This window comes from Sphaerodactylus townsendi, linkage group LG09, assembly GCF_021028975.2.
Source record: "Sphaerodactylus townsendi isolate TG3544 linkage group LG09, MPM_Stown_v2.3, whole genome shotgun sequence".
Classification (NCBI taxonomy): Eukaryota; Metazoa; Chordata; class Lepidosauria; order Squamata; family Sphaerodactylidae; genus Sphaerodactylus; species Sphaerodactylus townsendi.
In genome coordinates this window covers 88,112,323-88,123,827 of record NC_059433.1, presented here as the reverse complement: position 1 = coordinate 88,123,827, position 11,505 = coordinate 88,112,323, and the positions used below count along the sequence as shown (strand labels likewise).

The following is an 11,505-nucleotide window of genomic DNA, read 5'->3' as shown; positions in this document are numbered from 1 at the left end:
AGAAGTGGGGGAAAAGGACACAAACATTTACATGTAGACTGTAGATACAGAATTTCACTATGTAACACCACAATTTCCTATAAGAAAGCTGCCCTTTAGAGACCATGTTTTAACGTTTACAACACAATTAAAAACCTTTAATCTCAGAAATAGGTCCTCTCGTTTGCCATGAGACATTACACCCAAGTATACCTGGGACTATAGAGTTTTAGTCATGTAGCAAATAAGTCCGAGTGACTAATTTAGGTTAAATGAGGCAATTTTTATTGAAAGACTGGCAGGAAACACAAACATTCCAAAAGGGTTTATTAATGTACCATTCCATTTGTTTGGGTAGACATGATGGGTTACATAACCCGTCTAGGGCTGCTGCTGAATGCTGAAGCTTGTGCCTGCATTCCCATCTCCAGAGACAAGAAGTGATGATGGATGTGCACAGTCACAGTGCAGGTGGATATCCCTTGTTTGAAAAAAGCAAGCCCAAAGAGCAGGAACAAAAACAGCAAATTCTGTTGCTATCTACCTTCCCAGCTGCAGGAAACAGCTGTATTATGACAAAATAATTACTCAAACAGCTGGAACAAAGATCACAGATTACCCTGCTAGCATGCAATGTAGTTGAAAAATACTTGAACCAATTCCTTGCAACTTAGGAGAAAGGATTCCAAGCTGGTTTAGTAATGTTTCAGTTGGATGGACAAAATCTCCAGCAATTATAACATTAGGAGGGATTTCTCGGCACCCAGATTTTTCAATAGACCTCGGTAGAACTTTAGGGAAGAGTTTGCACAAAAGAGTTACAAATCTGTTATTTCTTTGCCCACTCCTCCTTCTCGCGTCTTTCTCGAATGACTTCTTTCAGGTACGGCTCCAGATAATATTTATCCTGGAAAGAGGGGGGGAAAAGAAGCTGAACTGGAATGAAAGTGCTTTTTTTTTGGTTTGTTTAAGAGCAGCACTGGCAGCAACATGGCATGGAGCCTTCACATCAAAGACTGTTCAGTTTTAAACAGAAAACACTGGTATCCAAGGTCAAATACTTAACTCAGAATTCACCAGTTGAGCTACATCATTTCTTCCTACCACAGCATTATCAAAACTATCTTTGACACATTTGTGTGATCCTCTTATCAGTAATTCCAGCCAAACAACCAATCTTATCAGGTTGTAAGTTTTCTGACACTATTTAGTTCCTGAAATCATTAATAAACAAATTGAAGACGACCACTGAACAGACACAGAATGTTGCTTTGCACTCTTGTATGTATTTGTTCTGTCAGTACCTTTCTATGGCACAGGACTGCCTGGAGTTCTGTGTATTTGGGCAAGCGACTGATGAAAATACAGAGATCTGCCTCTTGAGGATTCCCTTATATAACTGTGACTAGCCCAAAGTCACCCAGCAGTCTTCATGTGTAGGAGCAGGGAAACAAATCTGGTTCACCAGATTAGAGTCTGCCACTCATATAGAGGGGTGGGGAATCAAGCCCAGTTCTCCAGATTAGAGTCCGTCACTCTTAATCACTACACCAGAGGGAACTGTGCAAGAAAATAGTTTTGTTGGACAGGATGTTGCAACCATACACCCAATAGCCTACTGTGAGTAGCAGATGCAGCTAGGACAGCTATACGCCATACAAGCTCGCTTCTTGCCCTAACTCAATGGCACAATGCATTTCCAGTTATTTGTCTGCTGCAGAAAAGGTACATTACACACATTTCTATCACCAGTCTTGGACCATGAGCATTGTGTTTATCTATGGTTTTCAATGATCATCAGAGAAGTTTGAGCTCTGTGCCCAGGCATGATAAATGGAATTCTGCTTTTATACCATTCAGTGCCTTTATTGGCTAGAAAAGGTTAGGTAAGCATAAAACACTTGGCTTTAATTTTTGTAGCTTTAATTTTTTTTCAAACTATGTATCAATCATCTCATACCTCTTCATATTTAACCCACTGTTCTTTGGGAAGGATTTGTTGCCTCATGGTCAAGTCTATCGCTCTCTTGATGCGAAACAATCTTTCGTAATACATATCTTCGGGCAGCCTCTTTAGTGCTTCCTTCACATCTTCATCCTCGTACAACGTATCATCCCTCATAAGACCTGTAAGAGTGAGATGCTTCTCACAGTAACCAAACTACTAGTCAAACTTCAGCAAAGTTGGGGAAAGTTATACTTTTGGATCAAGCTTGGACAAGTTTTCTTTGGTTTTAGGAGACAAACTCATTTTTCAGCCTTTAGGGTTTCATATTTTAATGGACAAATTTTCTACTTATCAGTGCCACAAATCCTAGGCCTACTTGCTTCATTTTCTCATAATTTTATTACAGCATTTAAGTAAATAGTAGTAGAATATAAATAAATGCAAGAGTCATCACTGAAACAAGCTAAGGACAATCACCATCGCAGAATTCTGTGAAGTTAACTGTCCATACAAAACAAGCAATGACAAGATATTTAGGCACATTTATTTTTATGCCATACTAAAAAATACTTGATGTTACATCCGAAAGAAGGTCTGAGTTGAATCCAGCACTTGGTACGTCCTCTGAGAATTGCTGACAGATACTGTAAAAGAAATCCTTGCGGAAAATACTAGGTGCCAAGATGATATTGCTAAGAGTTATGATGACTTGGTTTTGTCAAACCCTGATTTAGAGCACTTCAATTTATGTCATATACTGTACAAGCTGATTTAGAGCACTTCAATTTATGTCATATACTGTACAAGCTGCTGCACTAGAGAAGAGCCTGGAAGCATAAATGTTGGAACAGCGTCTATAGAAGCCCACGACAAAAAATTATGTGCGTAGACTTAAATGCATATCCAAAGGCATCCTTATCTCCAAGCAAACACTTCTGGGACTCCACCCTGGCTCCTCCATCCATAGCTTACTGGGCAACCTCAATCAGCTGTATTCCAAGTCTAACCTATATTACAGGAGTGTTGAAAGAACCTCGACCATTGCCCTGAGATCCTTTCAGGAAGGATATAAAAGAATTAAGGGATAGGTAATTAGCCCTGCATAAACAGTTGTAACCCCTTTTTGCCCCAATGGTCAAATTCCGTAATCTAAGGGTTATACTCAGAAAACAATGAAAAGAATACTCCACTATCCAAGAAAAATGTCAAAATGGCTCAATCACAACCAGCCCAAGTTTTATTCCTACAGAATGGGAAGCTCCTACTCATGATCCACCCTTCACAAGTCACAGCCTACTGAGTTCTTCTGAAAACTCTAGACCAGGGGTCGGCAACCTGCGGCTCTCCAGATGTTCATGGACTACAAATCCCACCAGCCAATTGGCCATGCTGGCAGGGGCTGATGGGATTTGTAGTCCATGAACATCTGGAGAGCCGCAGGTTGCAGACCCCTGCTCTAGACCTTACATGCAATCCAAGGTGCCACAACTGGTCTCTTCAGAGGACAGGTGTCTTCCCACAAAGATGGTAGAGGGAATTTTTTAATTCTTGCCTCACTGTCATAGGAGCAGTTTCCCTTTCCTACCAGGCCAAAGAACTAGGGCAGCTCTTGATTAATGTTCAGGGCCCAACTCAGCCAATGAGGAGCTGTGGTTTCCGCTCTTTTTCTCTTAATGTGAATCAGCTCTTAGGAAGAAAGTGCTGAACTCTTCCCACTTTAGCTCTGTCTCATCTGTCCTTTCGGTAATTGATAGTCACCCATCACCAGTAGGGCTGGCTCCCATCTGACAGGCTCCAAGGTTTGCCAAAGGTCTTGCAATTGAAGTACAATCTTCAGTGCTCTTTCTGTCTCCTTAGTTAGCACGGTTCACTCATTAGAATACCTCTCAAAGTAATGGCAGCTCATCCAATGCATTCCCCATAAGCCTTGGTTTCACAGGAAAATTACTGGCAGCTAGGAGCAAAAGGATTTCTAAACATCTGCTGTCTGCTAGTCGTCTCTGGCCCAGAGGCTCTTTACCAGCACAGGCCTACACAGTGAAAGGAGTCATAAATATGACATTTGACATTTTGTATTCTGTAGCAAAATGTCAACACACAAAAACCATGCAAGGACATTTTAGCAACTATATTGAGTACACCTCTCTACAAAATAAATGCATTATGAAGCATTTTAAATAGAAGAAAGGTAAAACTGACATAAATTTTAAAGCTATGTGAAAAAGGGGGAGCGATTAAAAAAATAGAAAAATAAGCAAACTAACTCCCTTATGAAAACCTAAACCTATTTTGTTGCTTCATCATAAAATATGACAGCTAATAAAACAGTATTATTTTATTTAGGAAAAGTATGAATGCCTATTAGCCCAATCCAGAGGGGGGACTGGGAGGACTAAACAGAGTTGTGGAGGCAGTGGGGCCTTACACCAGTGGAAATGCCCTCCCTGGGTCACTTATCCTGGCAGAGGAGCACATTAGAATCCAAGTGCTGTCATCAGCATAATGAAGGTGTTCTGAAGGTGTGGTTGGGGGTGGAGCCAATGTTAGTCAGCTTCCACCCTGGCATTGCCTCCAGGAATGCGGTGGTTCGGGCCATGGACTTGTGTCACCCTTTTGAGTGGAGTAAGCCCGCTGAACCCAATGGAAGCCTTTTCATTGGCAGGGAGGTTTTTCTGTATTTTGCCTCCCTGTGGCACTGAAAAGCCCTCTGGAGGTGGCAGGGCAGCACTGCAGTCCCTGGCCACTCCAGGGATCTGTATTGGGCTGCCCATCTCCATGAGCAAAATTGCAAATACAACCTATGTCAAAGCAACAGAAAGCTGCAAGCATTTCATTTATTCCAAAACGTCCATTTCGAGTGAGTAAAACCCTGCCTGAAAAAATATATTTTAGTCTCTGTAAACAAAATAACAGAATTATTTTTCAGTGCTCCCTAGATTTTCCACTGAAAAATTAAATGAACACCTACAAAAGAAGTAAAAAAACCTTTTTCCCTGAACTTTCCTATGTTGTTTTCCTTGACTGCCAGACCACTAATTTCACCATACATTTGGGCAGGTTTTTAGGTGTCCAGCCTTACCCTCTTAATTATTTTGGTTAATAGTTTAGTTCTAAAGCATATACATTAGAAAAATCATAAATACTGGAATACACCTTCATATGACATCTCTCCATCATAAGCATTTAAGCTGGAATTTATCTTAACACCAACTCTGCAAAATAAGTCTCCTAAAGCTCACTTGCCCAGCTACCCATACCTGTGCTTGTTTTTGGCAAGTTACAGCAGGAATGGCCAGATATTTGCCAAGTGCTACGAATGGAGGAGGAGGAGGAGGAGGAGGAAGAGGAAGAAGAGTTTGGATTTATATCCCCCCTTCTCTCCTGGAGGAGACTCAAAGGGGCTTACAATCTCTTTGCCCTTCCCCCCTCACAACAAACACTCTGTGAGGTGGGTGGGGCTGAGAGAGCTCCGAAAAGCTGTGACTAGCCCAAGGTCACCCAGCTGGTGTGTGTGGGAGTGCACAGGCTAATCTGAATTCCCCAGATAAGCCTCCACAGCTCAAGCAGCAGAGCGGGGAATCAAACCCAGTTCCTCCAGATTAGAATGCACCTGCTCTTAACCACTATGCCACTGCTGCTCCTAAAGCTTGTAAGTGGGGTACTGTCCTTCAATGGATTGCCTCGTTTCTCCGGGACCGGAGTCAGCAAGTGTGGTGCGGGGACCAAGTTTCCCGGAGGTGCCCGCTTCATTGCGGTGTGCCTCAGGGAGAGATATTGTCCCCGCTGTTATTTAACATCTATATGCGACCCCTTGCTCAGCTGGTACGGAGCTTTGGGCTGGAGTGCCATCAGTATGCTGATGATACCCAGCTCATTCTGTCGATGGAGGGGGGAGCAGACGCCGCCCCTGCAGCTCTACAGCATTGTTTGGAGGCAGTTGCTGGTTGGTTGACGCAGAGCAGGTTAAAGCTGAATCCAGCAAAGACGGAAATCCTTTGGCTAGGTCGCCGGGGGGCGGAGGGTTTCCAGCCGCCGGTGTGGGAGGGGGTCTCATTGGCACCGGCCCCCTCGGTTCGCAGCCTGGGGGTCCACCTGGATTCGTCTCTTTCTATGGAGACCCAGGTGGCCCATGTAACCCGGGTTGTGTTTTTCCATCTTCGCCAGGCCCGGCGGCTGGCCCCCTTCCTCTCCCAGGCGGATCTGGCCACAGTGATTCATGCAACGGTCACCTCCAGATTAGACTATTGCAACTCGCTCTACGCGGGCCTACCCTTGAGGTTGATCCGGAAATTGAAACTGGTCCAGCATGTATGGCTCGTTTGCTCATCGGCGGTGCCTCTAGAGATCACATCACGCCCGTGTTGCACAGTCTGCACTGGCTCCCAGTTGAATCTCAATCGTCTTCAAGGTATTGGTGTTAACCTTTAAGGCCTTACGCGGTCTGGGACCCTCGTACCTCAGGGACCGTCTGGCCCCATATGTCCCACGTTGGTCTCTGCGCTCGGCAGAGGCCAATTTACTGGAGATCCCCGCCCCCTCTATGATGCGGCTGGCCTCCACCAGGGCCAGGGCTTTTACGGCCCTGGCCCCTGCCTAGTGGAATGCTCTTCCTCCAACTGTCCGGGCCCTGTGGGATCTACATGAGTTCCGCAGGGCCTGTAAGACTGAGTTATTCCGCCGGGCCTTTGGGGAGGCCGGCTGCTGATAGGTGCCCATTAACAACTAAGATCCGCTGTTCCCCTCTCAGGGGAGTTGAGGAGTTAATGGCTAAACGCCATCTGTTTTAACTGACTATGAATTAGGAGCGCTGCTTTTAACTGATATGAATTTTAGTATTTAGTATTTAGTAGCTTTTAACTGATATGAATTTTAGTATTTTGTTTTGTTATCCGCTTTTTATTGTGATGTAAACCGCCCTGAGCCCTTTGGGGGAGGGCGGTATAAAAGTGGAACTAATAAGTAAGTAAGTAAGTAAGTAAGTAAGTAAGTGCTTGTAAGTGCCTTGGAGTAAAGCTTGTAAGTGCCTTTTACAAACAACTTCTCTGGAGTAGTCAGACTCTATAATAAAGTTAGCACAATCCAGTGGTACAAGTTATGGAATGTCCAAGGAGGCAGGACCAGGAAACGACATAAACATTGGCATGTGGGATGTGTCTATTCCACAACTGCTGAAAACAAGTGGTTTTGTTACATGAACATTTGAGGCTTTTATTGCTACATTTTGGTCAAGACTTGGTACAACAAATGCATGGGAGGGCAGATGAATGGTTTCAGAGGATGAACAAATTTACTGCAGGCCACCAACTGGCAATTCCTTTTCCTAAAAGCTTCTGTATAGCTTCCCTGTTTGGCTACATTGAAACAATTCTTATTCAACATAGCTAACCAAACAAAGGAGAATTTTTAGTCTGACTCAAGGGTAAAACAACTGAGCTATTCATCAATATACTTGCTCAAACTTCTTCAGCTGGACTTGGAATTGCTTAATTTTGACTAGTTCACACCTTATATTTCTACCTTTATGGCTTCAACAACATAAAGAGCAGGAAAAACACACACAATGGAAATCAACATTCACAAGACCTATAAAAGGATAATGACAATATGATTAAAGTTTATTATATCAACACGTGCTTGGAATTTCACAATGACACATTCAACTGGCAGGCGCCATTTTTCTACAGGGTTTTCTCAACTATTCACTAGCTTATCTGTACAATGTAGACACCTACCAAGCTTATTGAATCCAGCCGCATTGTAATACCATTTGCGAAATCTTTCAAGCAGACGCCCACCGGTTGCAGCTGAAAGGAACAATCGCCACTGTTAGTTCAAGAGCAGAACAAGACCTGGTAAAAACATTTATCCAGCCAAATCTATACATATTTTAATATGTGTTTCCTTTCACCTATATAGACATTCAGTACATCTAACTGAATGTAAAAGTATCAATAGGATCAATATGTTTTTATTAAACCTAGTTCATAAGATCATCTAACTGGGTCAGTGTATAAAGCATTTTGATGAATGCCACTTGATGGTCACCACATCTCAAAAAGGATATCAAAGAAATAGAAAAAGTGCAGAGAAGGACAATGAGGATGATTGAAGGACTGGAGCACCTTCCTTATTAGGAGAGGCTGCAGCGTTTGGAACTCTTTAGTTTGGAGAGGAGATGTCTGAGGGGGGATATGATGAAGTTATAAAATTATGCATGGGGTAGAAAATGTCGACAGAAATTTTTCTCTCTTTCTCACAATACTAAAAGCAGGGGACATACATTGAAAATGCTGGGGGGAAGAATCAGGACTAATAAAAGGAAACATTTCTTCAAGCAACACGTGATTGGTGTTTGGAATATGTTGCCACAGGAGGTGGTGATGGCCACTCACCTGGATAGCTGTAAAAGGGGCTTGGATAGATTTAGGGAGGAGAAGTCGATCTTTGGCTACCAATCTTGATCCTCATTGATCTGAGATTGCAAATGCCTTAGCAGACCAGGTGCCCAGGTACAACAGCAGCAGAAGGCCATTGCTTTCACATCCTGCATGTGAGCTCCCAAAGGCATCTGGTGGACCACTGCAAATAGCAGAGTGCTGGACTAGATGCTGTGATCTAATCCATCAGGCTTGTTCTTATGTTCATAACTATTTAGGTTTATACTTTTGAAATAAAAGGTGACATTTCTAATGAATAAAATATAATCTAACCAGAGGCTTTAAAAGCTTGGAAAATACAGTGACAAGTCTCATTGCTACAACAGGAAAGGAACACAAGATCACTAAAAGCACTACCTGTAAGAAGGAAAAACATTAATCAAAATAACCACTTTAGTTTTAATCCATAAGAAAGCACCCAATATGGATAATATTAAAAATGAAACATCCAAATGTGTCAGAAACACTGTATAGGAGACAGTTATGCAGCAGCAGACATGAAAGAAATCTACTTGGGCTGCTCCATAGCCACTTAGGCTGTCAACTGTCCTTTCCAGGCAGAACCCTATTTTTCTAGAAGAAGCCTGAGAAACAACAAACAGATTTCTTTTGGCTTCTACCAAACCCTCTTTCATTTCAGCAGGTGGAAACAAAAACCTTTTCCAGAATTTGTCTGAGGAACAGAAATACATTCACTTAATGTATATTGGCATTTGGGAAAGAGATTTGGCAAGATGGATTCGGGCACTGAAGGCTGAGAGAGCTTTCATGCAATGCTATCCCAGGGATCTGTCTGCAGTTTGTTTCCCTACCCAGCTTTGTTTAAGGGAAGCAAGCTGGATATAATCAAGCTCCTAAAGAATGCTTTATGTTTGCAAAGCATAATTCAAAATTCAGTTCATGACTACCTTGCTTGCAAGGTAGAGGTCACGGGGATCGTCAGAATTTAATGCCTATTATGCCTACTGACTTCAAGACAGCCCTACCGAGTTTAGGGTGTGTTATTCCCAAGTGGGCATGCAGTGGACCACTGCTTTGTTTATCTAGATGGCAAAGTCTTTGGGTGTGCAACTTACATTGTGCCAGGAGACTCGTGGGATTGGAAACAGTAAAACCAGTTTAGATGCAGGCACCACAAGAAAAAGTTCAATTTGCTTAACACTACAAAAGTAACAAAAATACCATGAACAGAAGCCTCACTATAAAGGACAGGCGGGAGTTATCAGTCTTAATTGGGGATTAGCAACAACATCCAAAATGCCTTGCTGCACTCTAAAGACTATTTTTAGAGCATTCTTCTTAAAAAGTAGTTCTGGCACACACACAAATTATACCACAACACTTTTACTAATATTTAAGGTGCTACAAGGTTCTTTCCCTAATTTGGGCACAGCAGCCTAAAATGACCACTTGTCCAGAATTCAACCAGCGAGAATTCCCTCCTCCTCCTCCAATAGGGAATGCTGTGCGGAGGTTCCAGATAGATAAAATTAAGCAGTTTCAGAAATAGGAATGGTGGTTTACAATAAAAGAGCCGGATTCGAAACAAGCAACATTTAAGAGACCAAAAAGATTTTTGGATTATTAAGCTTTGGACAGTCGAAGCTCCCTTCATGAGATTAAATTAAAATAGTTCAACAGGAGTCGAGTGACATCTTGGAGGCTAACAAAACGTATTCAGCGCAACCCTTACCACGGCGACTCCTGCTATTAGGCAGCACGTCAACAGCCCCTTTAACAAACCGCGGCTTCCACCACACTTCCCCCATCGCCCCTTCTCCTCCATTCTCCTTCTCCCTGGGGAAGACCTGTTGAATCGTCTCCACCCGATGACCTCAGCCAGCAACCCCGACAACGGTCACCACCAACTACTTACCAGGTGCCCTCGCCGCCATCTTGACCTCGGAGAAACAAGCGCGCGATGCCTTATGGGTAAATCAGACGTCGCGCGGACACCATATTTCTGTCACGTGATATTTTTTTCTCCGTCAAGACACGCCTTGCTGAGAGTCTTGTAGGAAGACTGAAAGCTCTCGGGTCTGAGGGCGGGACTTCCTGTTTCACTTCCCCGCTCTTTAAAACTATTTCGCTTGTGAGGTCGAGGTGACGGGGATCGTCAGAATTTCAGTATCGTTTTGCTTGAAAATGTCGCTCCCTCCCCCATCCCAATTCGCGCCAAGATAAAATAGAAGCCAGAAACCATTTACCGCACGGAACGACCTGGGCGGGATTTATAAAACATGCAGTCGTAGGATTGACAGCTCCAGGTTGGGAAATCCCTGAACATTTTGGAGGTGGAGTTTGAGAGCAGGGTTTAATGCCGTACAGTCCGCCTTCAAAAGAGCCATTTTCTCCGGGAATACTAATGTCGCCTGAAAATCAGATGTATTTACAGATCTCCAGGCACCACCTGGAGGTTGGCAACTCGCATGTGGAGGGGAACATCCGTTCTACAAAGCCAGGCAGTGGTGAGGGAAGGGAATGTGATTTGGATATTCTGAAATGTGTAGTTCCAGACTGAAAAAGGGTTGAAACCACCTTACAATTGCTCAGTGTGTTACCTACTTCAAAAGGCCTAATGCTGTGTTACTACTTTTGCATATTAGATATGTCTGTTCATAGTAGCTAGAAATGATGCAGAGGTAACTGAACTCCACGTCACATCTGATAATTTTGTGTGGGACTGTTTTAGATTTTCAGCAATAAACATCAACTCACCCTGTATATGAGGTGGCAGCAAAGCTGAATTGCTGCTTCAAACTGCTTCCCAACCCAAAACCAGCACTCAGCTAAATATGGATATCTTCACCTGCATGCAGATATGCTGCGTGCTCAAATAATGCAAAGCGTTTATCGCAAATCAAACAAGGAATCCTGTGACCATCCAGTTCCAATCTGGATCAACTTTTAAGGATTCAAAATAATGCAGCGTATACAGCATAAAACTAGATTGGAAAGCACACTCTGTCCTGCCCAGAAAGCATGTTGTATAATAACCGAATAGAAAATTTGTTAGGTATAGACTAGCAGCTTCTAAAGAATGACTGAGCATCTGCATACACCATTACATGGGGTTTTTGTCTTAACTCCAAAATAAATCATATTGTTATGTGTAAGTAAACTGAGTCCAATTAAACTGCA

General features: G+C 43.0%; 1 protein-coding gene across 1 annotated transcript; it reads right to left on the bottom strand.

Annotated features, from left to right (window-relative positions):
* Positions 1-247: 247 nt before the first annotated feature.
* Positions 248-10,352, bottom strand: LOC125439271 (cytochrome b-c1 complex subunit 7). The gene is made up of 4 exons (XM_048508296.1): positions 10,241-10,352; positions 7,660-7,731; positions 1,940-2,106; positions 248-886 (listed from the first exon to the last, which is right to left on the bottom strand). The coding sequence occupies exons 1-4, from the start codon at positions 10,257-10,259 to the stop codon at positions 809-811; spliced, it is 336 nt and encodes a 111-aa protein (XP_048364253.1). The 5' UTR covers positions 10,260-10,352; the 3' UTR covers positions 248-808.
* Positions 10,353-11,505: the final 1,153 nt, after the last annotated feature.